This window comes from Meriones unguiculatus (genome assembly GCF_030254825.1).
Source record: "Meriones unguiculatus strain TT.TT164.6M chromosome X unlocalized genomic scaffold, Bangor_MerUng_6.1 ChrX_unordered_Scaffold_30, whole genome shotgun sequence".
In the NCBI taxonomy this organism is placed as follows: domain Eukaryota; kingdom Metazoa; phylum Chordata; class Mammalia; order Rodentia; family Muridae; genus Meriones; species Meriones unguiculatus.
The window spans coordinates 12,339,988-12,355,699 of record NW_026843706.1 but is presented as its reverse complement, the minus strand read 5'-3'; the positions used below and the strand labels follow the sequence as shown (position 1 = coordinate 12,355,699).

Here is a 15,712-nt window from a genome sequence, read left to right as displayed (position 1 = left end):
TTGATATCCATGGGAGGCCTGCCCTTTTCTGAAGAGAAATTGAAGTGGAGTAGATGGTAGGGGGTGGGGAAGAAGGGAGAAGGGGGACAGGGAAGGGACTTGGAGGAAAGGAGGGAGGGAAAACTACAGACAGATGTAATCAAACAGTGAAAAAGAAAGCAAAAAAGAACTGAGTGGAGTACTTTGGGGTGAATTGTACTCTACATTGAATAAAGTGTGAAGCGAAAGTTTATTGTATCAATGTTTGCCTGAGAGTCTCCAGCTGTGTAACTCATTGATTCCTTCTTTCTGTGCTGGGAACCAAAGCCAAGGCCTTGTACATGTTAAGCAGCCTGTACTGAGTGGACACAGCATGGCCTCAGGTAAGCTGGAGAGGTATGAAGTGGTTTAGTAGTTCAGAAGAGGACCTTTGGGAGGTGAGGTAGGTAGACTGCTGCAGGGAAATAATATTTATAATGACAGTAGATGCTTTTAACAGGGTGTTTAATGAGCATTTGGCATTGTGCTAAGACCTTTGTCTTTGTTTTCCATTTGATTTTCTTTAATTCTCAACATGATCTTACAAAGAAGCAGATGCAATACTTTTTAAATTAAAATTTTTATTTTTATATTAATTACAGTTTATTCACTTTGTATCCCAGCTGTAGCCCCCTCCATCATTCCCTCCCAATCCCACCCTCTCTCCCTCATCTCCTCCCATGCCCCTCTCCAAGTCCCCTGATAGGGGAGGTCCTCCTCCCCTTCCATCTGACTCTAGATTATCAGGTCTTATAAGAACTGGCTGCATTGTCCTATTTTGTGGCATGGCAAGGCTGCTCCCCCCTCAGGGAGGCAGTCAAAGAGCTAGCCACTGATGTCAGAGACAGTGCCTGTTCCCCTTACTAGGGTACCCACTTGGATACTGAGCTGCCATGGTCTACTTCTGAGCAGGGGTTTTAGGTTATATCCACGAATGGTCCTTGGTTGGAGTATCAGTCTCAAAAAAGACCCCTTTGCCCAGATATTTTTGTTTTGTTGCGCTCCTTGTGGCACTCCTGTCCTCTCCAGATCTTATTATCTCTCCCTTCTTTCCTAAGATTCCCTACCCAAATTTTGGTTAGTAGTCTCAGCATCTGCTTTGATACCCTACTTGGTAGAGTCTTTCAGAAGCCCTCTGTGGTAGGTTCCTGTCATTTTTCCTGCTTTCTTCTTCTTCCAATGTCCATCCCGTTTGTCTGTCTTTCTGAGTGAGGATTGATCATCTTACCCAAGGTCCTCCTTCTTGCCTTCTTTAGGTGTACAGATTTTTGAAAGTTTATCCTCTACTATATGTCTAATATCGACTTATAAATGAGTATATACCGTATGTGTCTTTCTGTTTCTGGGATACCTCACTCAGGATAATCCTTTCAAGTTCCCACCATTTACCTGCAAATTTCATGATTCCCTTGTTTTGAATTGATGAGTAGTGTTCCGTTGTGTAAATGTACCACAATTTCTGTATGCATTCCTCAACTGAGGGACATCTGGGTTGTTTCCAGGTTCTGGCTATTATGAATAAACCTGCTGAGAACATGGTTGAACAAGTGTCCGTGTCTTGTACTTGAGCATATTTTGGATATATGCCTAGGAGTGGTATAGCTGGATCTTGAGGAAGCGCTGTTCCTAATAGACTGAGAAAGCACCAGATTGACCTCCAAAATGGTTGTACAAGTTTACATTCCCGCCAGCAATGCAGGAGGGTTTCCCTTCTCTACATCCTCTCCAGCATGTGTTGTCACTTGAGTTTTTGATCTTAGACATTCAGATGGGTGTAAGGTAAAATCTCAGGGTTGTTTTGATTTGCATTTCCCTAATAACTAAGGACTTTGAACATTTCTTTTAAGTGTTTCTCTGCCATTCTGTATTCCCCTACAGAGAATTCTCTGTTTAGACCTGTACCCTGTTTTTAAATTGGATTAATGGTTTCATTGTGTTTTAACTTCTTGAGTTCCTTTTATATTCTGGATATTAGCCTGCTGTCAGATAGAGGGTTGGTGAAGATCCTTTCCCAATCTCTATGCTGTCTGTAGTTTTGTTCTGATGACAGTGTCCTTTGCTTTACAGAAGCTTTTCAGTTTCATGAGGTTTCATTAATTGATTGTTGATCTTAGAGCCTGTGTTATTAAGGTTCTGTTCAGGAAGGTGTCTCCTGTACCAATGAGTTCTAGGCTCTTTCCCACTTTTTCTTCTAACTGATTTAGTGTGTCTGGTTTTATGTTGAGGTCTTTGATCCACTTGGACTTTAGTTTTGTACCGGGTGATAAATATGGGTCTATTGGTGCAGTACTTTTTAATGACTCCCAAGAGAGCTTCCCAGTCAGAGGTAGAACTGAGATTTGTGGCCAGGCAGAAGTTCTGTGTTCATTAGTTTACAGCTTTCAAGAGTGGAGGGTTGTGTGCTTTGGCAGTGTAGGTGAGCAGAGTATCCTCCCGGGATGGGTTTGATTAGTAAGCTTGCATTCATCTCCTAGGTCTGTGTAACACCTGACCACACACAGCATGTCTTAAAATATCAGAGTGCCTAACCTGTAGGAAGCATTCCCTCCATGCAACTATGATAGGATCCCACAGGCAGGCAGGGGGAAGACCATCATGGCCCCAGATACACAACACAGACCCCAGCTAGTGAGATCAATAATGACATTTTCAGGGGTTGCAAGCTAGACATGAGAATCCCTTTGCCTACATTGATGCCATCTGCCTTCTCCCAGAGGCATCTGTTTATGCTCCCCAGAGGATCTGAAGAATCCGAGAGCAAAGTGAGGAGTAGGCATTTGTGATTTTTATCACACTAGCTTAAGAACAAAGCGAATCTTCTAGATAGGTGTCACAGGGTACAAGAGGAAGAGCAGTAAGGGCTCTGCATATATAAACACTTGATGCAGCCCTGAGGCTGGCAGGCAAGTGAGTGCCTGCTCTGTGCTAGGCCCTGTCTTGGATGCCTATGATTCAGCAGTGACCAAGCCAGTGCAGACTGTTAGGGAGACTGGTACAATGTGTCCTGATCCTTGTTCTCCAGCAGCTTCTGTCCTGCTACATGTAGAGCCATGAGTCCAGTCACTGCCACCTAGGTTTGAGGTGAGTAGATGTCAGGCCCTGCAACTGTTTGGAGGAGTGAGTAATAAAGAGAGGGATGGAGTTGGCACAGAGCTACAGATTAAATGTCTATATTCATTACATGTATAGACAGAGACCCAGAAAAAGGCAAGTTCTCAGATATCCTGAACGGGTTGTTAGGCTTTTTTCTTATTGCTATAAGAAAATACCTGGAGAAAAGCAACCTATGAAAGGTGGGGAGTTAAGTGTATCGTGAGAGTATGCTTAATGATGATGCAGGCATGGCAGCAGGAGTGGAAGGGCCAGGTCACACTGCATCTGCAGTCGGGAAGCAGAGAGAGGTGAGTACTAGTGCTGAGAGGTCACAGAGGTCAGAGGAGGTACTGGAATTAAGGACCGCTGTGAGACACCATGTGGGTGCTGGGAACCAAACACAGTGCCTCTGCAAGAGCAAGTGCTCTTAGCCACTGGGCCACATCTCCATTGCTTTCTCATTGTATTCAGTACAGGATCCCAGCCCACTGAATAATGCCATCCACATTCAGTGTAGGTCTTTACACCTCAGTTAAACTTCTCTGGAAATGCCTCCACAGACATGCTTACAAGTCTCCTAGAGATGGTCCTGAGTGCCGTTAGTTGGACAACATGAAATAATAACTGATAACTTCCATTATGAGTTCAGAAAACATGTGCATAAATGACCCATCAAACATTGAGTGTGGTAATATCCATTTCAAGGACATGTGGGGCTTTGATTCTACCACAGAGATCTATACACTCATAAAACCAAGGTCCATAGAGACATATGGTGGCACCCATTGTTTGAAAATGTCAAGCTTTGGAAATTGAATTGAAGCTGTCACAAGATTCAGTCAGTGCTGGCTGCCTGACTCTTCTTTCCCCAGTGACATTTTCCGCATCTTCTTTCATGGGTAGGCTTTTATTTCTGGTACATTTTTCCATTTTCCATTGCTGCATCACTAAATACATTCTTTGTATTTGCAACTTGCTTTGGTGAGTAAAGGGAGAGGAGAATGCATGACGAGGCCTTCACCTGAGCTGCATATTTTTCCTGTTTGGTAGCATCATTGTACTTGGTTACTCCTGTCTTCATCATTGTCCAACCACTACCCGGAGGTTTTCGGTATGACCAGTGACAGAGGTTAATTACCTGTGTTCCTGTCCTGCCTCTTAACCAAGAGCACTTTTAGTTAAAGGGCCCGAAATACAGCCTCTAGCACAGGAATATGAACAGGGCAGTTTGACCAGTAGGTATAATGCCTATGGCTTAGCAATTTATGAACACTCACAATGGCTAAAGATCCTTTGCTTCACACACAATTAATGTCTTTCTCTAATTATGGCTCTAGGAAGAAGAGTTGACTGCACCAATCCCATAATGGAAAAAGCTGTTGATGATGTGTCAAAGAAACACCAGGTCACAGGACCATGTTTGACAGTGAGCATTTCCAATGTAAGTACTAACATTCAAGAAGTAGGGGAGAGAGCTAAACCATTGATATTTACCTGTGTGTTTTTAAAATGTATTTATTCTTTTCTCATATTTTACATCCCAACCACAGTTTCCCCTCCCTCCACTCCTCCCAAACCCCACCCCCCTCCCCTCTACCCCAGATCCACTCTCCCTCTGTTTCACTTGACAAAACAGCAGGTCTCCCAGGGATTTCAACCAAACATGACATAACACAGTTGAATTAGACTAGGTAAAAACCTTCATATCAAGGCCTTACCTGTGCATGTTAAAGTCTTCTTAATCCATTTGTTCAATCAGAGATGGTGGGTTATGATTGAGTGTGTTGTATACCTTGGCTTACGATATGCCAGTTACTTATTTCTGTGTAACAACAACAACAGAAAGTAACGGCTTTAAAAGAGCAATAATAGGAGCTGGAGCTGGCTTAGTGACTAAGAGCACCAGCTGTTCTTGCAGAAGACCTGGATGCAGTCCCCAGCACCCACATGTTGACTCACCACCATCTGGAGCTCCAGTCCCACGGGATCCCCCTCTTCTGCCTCCCAAGGGCAGTGCATGCAGATGGTGCAGAGACATACATGCAGACAAAACACATTCACATACAAATAATGTAATAAATTGTTAAAACAATAGTATATTTGCTCGTGACTCTGGTTCCAGTTGGGAGATTTTACACTGGTCTTCCCTGGGCTTCTTTATGTAGCTGCAGCCATGCAGGCACCTCTGGCATTCTTGTTCCTGGATGGACTAATGCATGTGATGGTAGTAAATGTTGTCTGCCAGCTAGGCATGTTGGGTTGTCCTCAGTGGCCTGTAGTGTGTTAGCTTAGACTTCCAAGTAGACTGCTGGAAGTTTTCCCAGATGGTGGCAAGTAGCCCCTAAGGTCTAGTATGATGCTCAGAAGAGACATTGAAGGAATTATTGTCCCATCATTCATTGTCCAGCCTTCTGGAAGTTCTTCACAGAGGTCTTCAAGTTTACTGTGAAGTGGTTCACTCTTGATGAAAGTGCCATTTTCCAAAGTGGGTCTATCAAATATTGGTAAAGTAGACATTCTCATCATTTCTAGTTTTGGTACAGAGTTCACATAAGGCTTCATTTGGCCACCTTTGGTTGAAGCTGTATACCACTTCTATATCTCTTTTTGTATAAACCCAGATTTTTATTATTAATGGCAACCTAAAAATCATAATAACAAACTGCTAGTGTCATCAGATTTCAACCTTCTTTAATGCTTTGGAATCAGCTCTGTTTTCCACTGGGTGATGTTGTAAGACATAAATGTCTAAATTTAAGCTACTAAGAAAGAGTACTTTTTGTCTTATATACGTACTCCACATATGACTGCTCTGAAAAAAATAAAATAAAGAAGTCATCCTACTGAAGAAAAAGTAAAGCCAGAAAGATTGGAGAAAATGCAGAGGCTCTAGCCATGCCCTCGATATTGTATTACAGTTGTATTCAGTAATTTTCAGGTGCTGGGAGTCAAACATATGGCCTAACAGATATGCTCTATTGCTGAACTATACACCCTACTCCAAGCCCATTCCTTTCCTCCTCTTAACACTATAGTCTCTGAGATGCTCATTTCATCCATTTAATCCATTCTGGAGTCACACTTGCTTCCTATCTAGGACTTCGTTTTTATCAGTACTTATTCTGTTTTTTTCTCTGCTCTGACCACAAACCGTTAGTGATTATGTCACATGGTTTCCTCTAGCCACATAGTCTTAGACATATGATTACAGACATTAGCCTTCACATGTTTGACATCTCTGAACTAGTTTGATTCCCGACACTAAAAAACTCTACCAACTAGCTGTTGGCCCAGTTGTCGCAAGCAGTATCACTACAATATGTCAGTATAAGGAGAGAATCATCCTATCCAAGGGTAGATTAATGATCAGTCACATTTAAAATCAGGAAACGAGAGCCAGGCGTGGTAAAACATGCCTTTAATCCCAGGACTTGTAAGGCAGAGGCAGAGAGATCTCTGTAGGTTCAAGGCCAGCCTGGTCTACATAAGGACTTCCAGGACAGCCAGGGGCATATAGAGAGAACTTTCTTTGATAATTATGTAAGTAAATAAATAAGTGCACAGACAAGTAATTATAAAATCAGGAAATGAAATTTCACTGGAGAATACAATAGCAAAATTATAAGGTGTTTTACTTATTTTTTGAGGTCTTTGTGTGTGTGTGTTTGTGTATATATAGATATATATAGTTGTATATGTATACATATATATGTCTATATATACACATGCCTGTACTTGTGTGGTTCATGCATGTGAGTGTACAGATACTCACACCCATGTTTACACAAAGGATAGGGGATGACGTTGAGCATCTTTGTTGGTCTCTGCTTTATTTCTTTAAGACACGGTCTCGCCATATGATTTTTCTATTGCTGTGATAAAATATCATGGCTAGGCAACTCATAGAAGAAAGGGTTGATTTGGGCGTATGATTCCACGGGGATAAGGGTACATCAACCTCACTGCAGGGGCGCTTGGCAGTAGGCACACATGTTGACTGGGGCAGCAAACTGGGAGTTCATATCTTGAACCATAGGTGTAAAGCCGAGAGAGAGCACTAGGAATGACAGGAGACTTTGAAAGTTCAAAGCCCATCCCTAGTAACACACTTCTAGGAATGCCATATCTTCTAAACCTCTCCAAACAGCATCACTACTGGGAATAAGGTATTCAGATGCTCAAGATTACCACAGACATTCTTCTTAAATCCACTATACTCTGTAAATTAGAAGACTGTAGTTTTGGCCAAGATGGCTGGTCAGCAAGCTCTCAGAATCTACCTGTGTCTCTGCTCCTTAAATCTGGGTTGCGAGCATGGGTAGCCATGAGTGCCTTTTCACACTGATGCTGGGGATTTGAACTCATGTTATATATTTGCACAGCAAGCACTCTTAACCTCTAAGTCATTTCAGCAACCCCTAAGTTGTTTTCTTTAAAGATAATTAGAATGTGATCCATATAGAATTCCTGAAGCTATAGATGCGAGAGAGGATCGGGCGAAAGCTCTGAGGAATGGCCAGACTTTTACTAAGCCGAGGAAAACCAGAGTACTTCTAAGTGCATGCATTGTGCCTGTGTAGATGAGGTAGAAAGGGATGGAAGGAAGAGGTTTCCAGAGAGGTGGTTGATGGGCAGTGGTGAGGCTGATCGTGTGTACAGGTTATGCAGAGCTATTTCAGAATGGACTCCCACATTAAGACAGAGGTAAATCTGCAGGAGGGACCTGATTCTGACAAGCCCTGAGTGTGTCACATAGCAGCTTAATTATGCCAGTGTTTAAGGTACAAGAAGGGAGGCTGGGCTAGTTCAGAGCAACCGATGCTCTTCCAGATCTAGATTCAGTTCCCAGTATGGACACAGTGGCTCACAACCATCTATAACACCAGTTCCAGGGTATTTGACTCATTCTTCTGGCCTTTGCAGCCACTGCATGCATAAAATGCACAGGCACACATGCAGGCAAATATCCATACACACAGTTTAAAAAGACCCCAGGCCCTCCTTTAGGGTCAGCGCTAGTGTGGTGTGTTAATCTTCATTGACAACAGAACTAGATTTGTAGTCACCTGGGAGATGCGTCTGGGAAAGTCTCCAGATATATTGAACTGATGAGGGAAGGCCTGCCCTAGATGTGGGTGGCAGCATCCCATTAGATAGAATCCCAGACTGAATAAAAAGATGAAAGGGAAAAGCCAGCTGGTGCCAGTGATTGAGTGTGTTCCTGTCTTCTGACCATGAATGCAGTGTAGCCACCTGCCTCTCCTACCATCATGCCACCCCACCCTGATGGGTTAGATCCCTTAAACCGTGAGCCAAGCTAAATCCTGCTCTCCTTAAGTTGTGTCTGACAAATATTTTCTCACTGTGATGGGAAAAGTTAACTATAGCCAGATTACTGAGCAGATGTCAGTTGACATTTTCATTGACATCCTGGAGGCCTAATACCAGGTGCCACCTGCAGGTGCCATGCTATACTTCTATCACCCCACTTTCCATAGTTGGAGTTTAGCCAAGAAATTGGGTGTGCTGAGGAGGCTGGAATCTAAATAACGCGTCCTGCTGCTGATTCTTCAGCCCCTTCAGGTTCAGAGAAGGCACAGCAAATCCCTAGGTGCGAGTGTTGAATGAATGGCTTTCTGATTCTGCCTGGAAATCCCATCAGTGTGGCCCTTAGTTCATGGACTAGGACACAGAGGGGTTAAGTGGTCAGCTCAGAGCCTCAAGATCCACCTTCCTTGTGGGAATGGTGGCAAAGAAAAAAAATCACCATCCTGTGACTCTGGGAACAGATGCTTTACTTGCAGAATCTCAAATGGCTAGATTTTTTTTCTTCTGGCCATGGATAGCCAATCAGGAGCAAGAAGGCATTGCCTTCAGCTTTTTTTTTTTGCTTGTTTAGATTGTCCTGGTGTGGTCATGGGCACTTTAATTCCCTTCTACTAAATACAAAGTGTGTGTGGATGATTGCATCAAATCTACCAGCCTAGCCTAGTTTCATTTGTTTTCTCTTCCTTCCTTGTTGAACCCAGGAGAAGAAGTGACACTGGAGATGAAACACAATTATTTCAAGTTTCTGCTTGAGCTCAGGCAGTTTCAAAGAGACAGAAGATGTGTGTGTCATTGCAGTGGCTCATGACAGTTAAGCCTGACCTTTATCACATTAGTCCTCACACCTCTGGTCCTCTTGCCATTCCTTTCTTTGTCCAGGCTAAGAAGTGCACGGTGATTGGAGGCTCTGGGTTTCTGGGGCAGCACATGGTGGAGCAGTTGCTGGAGCGAGGCTATGCTGTCAATGTTTTTGATATCCGCCAAGGATTTGATAACCCGAAGGTGCAGTTCTTTATAGGCGATCTCTGCAGTCAACAGGTAAGGAGTAATTATAGTTTGAAAAAAATGATTTTGAAAGATTGAAAAGTTTTAGGAAATAATTTTACATACCGTGTTGTCCATATTCAGAAGGAAAAACTGTTACCTGTGTCACATGGGGCTTTAGTGTGTCCTAGGAACATGAAAGCAGCCATGGGGCCATAGTCCGGAGAGCAGACAAGGCCGGATACCAAACAAACTTCATGAAAACATTTCATCCACATATTATGGGTTGCAACATGGCAGCTGCTGCCCTAGACTATGTAGATTGCTCGGCCATATGATATTCATTACTTTTAACTGAGATATAGTTTGCATGCCATAAAATTCATATTTTTCAAATGTATTTTATCATTTTTAGTTATGTATGTATTTCTGTGTTGGTATGTGCATGGAAATTCAGATGTCTGCAGAGGCAAGAGGTGTTGTCTTCCACCCCTAATCAGAACCAGAGTTACAGGCAGTTGTGAGCCATCTGATGTAGGTGTTGGCCCTCAACTCAGGTCCTCTGGAAGAGCAGTGCATGCTCTTAAAACTGCTGAGCCACCTCTCCAGCCCCCAGATTCATGGTTTTGAAATGTGCACTGAAATAAATTTCAGCAGCTCTCTTCAAAACTGTGCAGTCATTCCCACTGTCTACTTCCAGAACGTCTTCTTCGCCTCAAAAGGAAATCCTGTACCTGTTTACTTCCCGCTCTCACCCCAGCCCCTAAGCACTCCTCGTCCACTTTCAGTTATTCCATCTGTCAGCTCTGCAAATTTCATAGGTGGCCAACTTCTTTCTTTAGCGTAATGCTTCCAAGTTCCATCCATGTTCTGTGGGGTATTCATATTTTGAATCTTTGAAGGTATTGCAAGTTGCTCAGCACAGCTGTTGGGTCTGTTTATGGCAGCCATCCATGGCCACTCATTTCCCCTCCCAAGTGACCTGTTTCATTCCACAATGGTTTCAGCTCCTTGCTGATGGTGGCCCCATCAACATTTCTGGTAACATTGTCGATTTGGAGGGTTAAGAAGATGGCTTTACTGGTCTTGCGTCTTTTCTTTGCAATGAATGTTCTACTCTACTACTCCCATTGTCATTCCTTGGCCTGGACCTGTCACCCCCAATAAGTACGTTGTCTCAGTGGCATACCCTGCACTCTGAGCACTGTTTCGTCTCTTTCTAGTCCTGCCCTCTGATACTACAGCAGCACCAACCCTGGGCATTTGTACTGTCACTCTCTGTACTGCATCTTCACCATCCCCGTCTGTTGTACTGTATATCTGTCAACCCTCTTCCCCAGTCTCTTCTTGTCATTTGTCCCCATGGTTATCCAGAGAAACAATCCACAGTGGGAAGGAGAGGGGCAGTGCACAGGGCAGGAGAGAGACTGAGACTGAAGTCACAGAATAACTTGATGTGGTTGTGGGGGCAATTGTGAAGTTGGTAGGAGAGACAGGAAACTTGGGCAATGCCCCAATTAGAACCACTACCTCTTATAGAAACCTGCTCTGTTCTTTTTTTAAATTTTTTATTAATTTCAGTTTATGTAGATTGTTTCTCAGCTATAGTCTCCTCCCCCATCCCCTTCCAATCCCACCTTCCCTCTTCTTCTCCTATACCCCTCCCCTAGTCCAATGATAGGGGAGGTCCTCCTCCCCTTCCATCTGACCTTAGCTTATCAGGTCTCATCAGGACTGTCTTCTTTTTCTTCCTCTGTGGGCTGGTAAGGCCGCTCTCCCCTCAGGTGGAGGTGATTAAAGAGCCAGCCCATGAGTTCATGTCAGAGACAGTCCCTGTTCCTGTTATTGGGGAACCATCTTGGACACTTGGTTGCCAGGAACTACTTCTGTGCAGGGGTTCTAAGTTATCTCCATGCATGGTCCTTGCTTGGAGTAGCAGTCTCAGAAAAGACCCATATACCCAGATTTTTTGATTCTGTTGCTCTCCTTTTGGAGCTCCTGTTCCCTCCAGCTCTTTCTATCTTCCCCTTCTTTCATAAGATTCCCTGCACTCTGCCCAAAGTTTGGCTATGAGTTTTAGCATCTGCTTCAATACCCTGCAGGTTAGAGCCTTTCATAGGCTCCTGTCCTTTTCCTTCTTTTCTCCCTCCTCCGATGTCCATCCTCTTTGCCTTTCTGAATGGGAATTGAGCATCTCTGCCAGAGTCCTCCTTCTTGATTAGCTCCCTTAGGTGTACAGATTTTAGTATGTTTATCCTATATTATATGTCTAATATCTACGTATGAGTGGATATATACCCTATCTGTCGTTCTGCTTCTGGGTTACTTCACTCAGGATGATGTGTAAATGTTCCACAATTTCTGTATCTATTCCTCAACTGAGGGACATCTGGGTTTTTTTCCAGCTTCTGGCTGTTACAAATAAAGCTGCTTCAAACATGGTTGAGCAAATGTCAGAACTTTGGACATTCAAAGCAGTTGCTAGAACAACGGCTCCCAACAGCTCTCACTTTTTTATTTTTTTAAAATTGACCATAACTTAAGAGTTATGCAGCAGAAGATTTTTCCTGTCCTAGGTTGTTTCTTTTGTAAGATATATTCTTACTGGTACATGAATTCCATCATTTATGGCCTGTCTTGGCATGAATACATCCTAGAGAAACATTACGTGTCTCTGACTACCAACCTCTGGTAGGGTAGACACTGGGGTTTGATCTCATGCAGATCAGATCAGCTTTAACATTCTAAAAGGCCTTCAGGCAGGTTTTCATTGTCGCTGATAGGAGTGCATCTCCTATCACAAGCCAAGTCCAAAATAACACGCCATAAAAGTGACTTAACAAATGACTACTTGTGTAAATTACCACGTCTGAGAAACATTTTCAGGGACTACAGTAAAAGGCTGTCAAGCAATCAGAACCATTTGAAAGCTTACAAATACAGTTTGGTAGTTTACATAGAAGGCAAAAACATTAAGGTTTGAATCTTGTTAACATTTTCAAACAACAAAGCAAAAGGAGAATTTACATAGGCAGTTACAGGGCTTCCCAAGAGTTTCTGAAGCAAGCTTGTTTTGGTCTGCTGAAAACCAGAGTCATACCAAAGTTTCACAGTCAGTCCTCTTTTTCATTCTTGATTTTGTTGAGAATTGTCCTTATTAACAGAACAATCAAGTCCAGTCCATTGTATAAGAGGTTTCTCTGCATGACATCTTCTCCCAGGAGCAGAATGAAACAAAAGGTGGTTCAGGAGCTTAAGTCCAATGCAGCTTTTCAGTCTCAGTCAGGACAGAATTTACGATTGTCTGCAGCAGGAACATCCTCTTCCTGGGGAACAACTCTTGCAGGTCTCACCAGCCTTTCTGGGATCCACCTGGCTCCTTCTGTGTCCTGTGGAAAAACACAAATATGCCTTCTTTCCCATATTAATACGGGGTTGGGGCCCTGCCATATTCCAGTAATCAGATCTTTCCTTTTTACTTGGGCATAATTATCTTTGGTATTAGGATGCCACAATCGATCAGCTGCAGAACAGCCTTGTACATCCACGTTCAAAAAATTTAAAATAAAGAGAGCATGATTAATATAATTCTGTGGTGTTTGGGGATATAGCTCCCCCCTTTTTATTTTTTGCAATTGGTTCTCAAGAGATCTATGGGCTCGGGTCATAATTCCTTGGCCTTGAGGATTATATGGAATGTCTGTTTTATGACTTATACTCATTTGTGCATAAAAAAGCTGAAAAGGTATACTCGTATATCTCGAGCCATTATCAGTTTTTATAATGGAAGGAATATCAATTGTAGTAAAACATTTTAAGCAATGACTTATAACATGTTTGGTGGCTTCTCCTGTTAAGGGAGTTGCCATGATAAATCCTGAAAAAGTGTCAATTGTTACATGAACATATTTTAGTTTCCCAAATTTCAGGACACGAGTTACATCCATTTGCCACAAATGATTGGGAGTCAAGCCTCTAGGATTGACACCATAATGAGGTACAATAAAATGTTCAGGACAAGAGGAACATGGTCTTTCGATTTGTCTAGTGGCTTCTCTGGTAATATTAAATTGTTTTTTTAAGCTCTTGTTATTTTGCTGATGTAATGCATGAGAATTTTGAGCCAAGTTTTGTTGAATTAATCTAACCAAATGTGTGGCTTGATCTGCTAAATCATTTTCTAAAGTTAAAGGTCCAGGAAGCCTTGAATGAGCTCTAATATGCCCTACATAACAAGGCTACACATGGCTCCAAATACTTTGTTGAATCTCTCTAAATAGATCTTGTATTTATTTACTAGTTGTATTAACATATGTTACAGTTTTTAGGACTTGCAGAGCTTTATAATGGCTATATAATGGGTATCAATGTACAAGTTGAAAGAGGTAGAAGCCATATTTTTAAAGACTGCAGCAACTCGTAATACTACAACTTGAGCTGAGGCTGGCAATGTTTTCAAAACAAAAGTTTGTCCCTGTAGTACATATATAGCTTTTTCATTTGAAGATCCATCTGTGAATACTGTTGGAACTTGAGGTAATGGCTTTTGTGTAATTATTTTAGGAATTACAAAAGCATGCTCATTGGCAAATTGAAGTAATTTATTTTTTGGATAATGATTGTCAATACGTCCTAAATAATGAGCAAAAGATATGGCCCAACAATCTCCATTATGAAATAACGAATCTACTTGCTGTTTGGTAAAAAAGGACTCCTATTAAGGAGGGCTCTCTATCAAAATATTGTGCGAGCCATTTGAACTAAACTAGCCATTGTTTTTTAATATGGTGTCAGAACTCGAACAGGAGATACAGGCAAGTGCAACCATAATAATGGTCCTTCTTGCCACAATATAGCAGTTGGAGTATGAACAGTAGCCAAAATATATGCACCCCATTTTTTGAATAATCAATATATTGAACATGCTGCTTTTCAATAGCTAATTCTATCTTTTGCAAAGCATCACGAGCTTCTTTGGTAAGTTCCCTTTTTGACAAAGGATCAGCCTCTCCTTTTAAAATGTCAAAAAGTGGTTTTAGCTGTCCTGTAGTTAATTTTAAATGGGGTCTTAGCCAACTAATATTACCTAACAACTTTTGAAAATCATTTAAAGTTTTTAGGTTGTCTTTCCTTAATTGAATTTTTTGAGGCATAATGGCCTGAGGATATAATTTATGGCCCAAATACAAATAGGGTGGCTCTGTCTGCCCCTTTTCTGGTGCATCCATTAAACCTAGATCCTTTAAAGCTTGTTGTAAGTATGTAAAAGCACTTAATAAAATCCCTTCATTTTATGAGCCAGTAAAATATCATCCATCTAATGAATAATATACATAGAAGAATATGCCTTTCTAGTTTTAAAAACAGCTTGAGCCATAAATTTTTGACATAAGGTCGGACTTTTTGCCATACCTTGAGGTAATACAAGCCAATGATACCTCTTTATAGGTTCTTTAAAATTTACTGATGGCATGCTAAAAGCAAATCTTTTACAATCTTGAGGAGCAAGAGGAATAGTATAAAAACAATCTTTTAAATCTAGTATAATTTTAAAAGTATCTAGGTACAGCAGAAGGGGTAGGCAATTCAAGTTGTAAGGCTCCCATTAATTTCATGGTATCATTTACTTTTTTGAGATCTTGTAAAAGTCTCCATTTTTCTGACTTTTTTTTTTTTTTACAACAAAAATAGGGGAGTTCCAAGTTGAGTTTGATGGAGCAATACTGCCATTATTAAGCTCTTCCTGTATTAACTTTGTCAAGGGAAAGAGGCCATTGATTCATCCACTGAGGATCATCTGCTTTCCATGTTATTGGATTTGCATGGGGTACAGGTTGTTCAGTGACCTCCCCTAAAAATGACCCAACCCCTTTTTAAAATTTCTTGGGGTAGGTATTAATTGCTGAGCTATGCCTTGTCCAGATTTTTCCAATCCTGAATTAAGCATCTGATTGGTAACTGCATTGCTAGGACTATAAAGTTACATTCTCATGTTACTCATTACATCTTTACCCCACAGATTAACAGGAAGGCCAGGAATAATGTATGGCTTAAAAGTTCCCTCTTGTCCTTTCTCATCCTTCCAAGTTAACTCATCATTACTTTGTTCAGGACATTGGCTTTGTCCTCTTGCTCGTAACTGTGTAATAGAGGATTGTTTAGGCCAATGCATAGACCACTGATCAGCAGTTAACACAGAGACATCAGCTCCTGTATCCAATAACCCTGTAAATTTTTTTCCAATAATTTGTGACACTAGCTCAGGCCGATTGGGACCAATAGTTTGTAC

At 41.8% G+C, this 15,712-nt stretch overlaps 1 protein-coding gene across 5 annotated transcripts in view; it reads left to right on the top strand.

Annotated features, from left to right (window-relative positions):
• Nsdhl (NAD(P) dependent steroid dehydrogenase-like) overlaps nt 1-15,712 on the top strand; it is a 39,483-nt gene that overhangs the window by 3,829 nt on the left and 19,942 nt on the right. For 3 of the 5 annotated variants that reach the window (XM_060376719.1, XM_060376721.1, XM_060376720.1), the window contains 3 exons: nt 307-362; nt 4,449-4,552; nt 9,319-9,477. In XM_060376719.1, coding sequence (XP_060232702.1) covers nt 353-362; nt 4,449-4,552; nt 9,319-9,477 — 273 coding nt within the window. In that variant the 5' untranslated portion in view covers nt 307-352. The remainder of the gene's footprint in view (nt 1-306; nt 363-4,448; nt 4,553-9,318; nt 9,478-15,712) is intronic. The other 2 variants (XM_060376722.1, XM_060376723.1) reach the window with 1 other exon arrangement.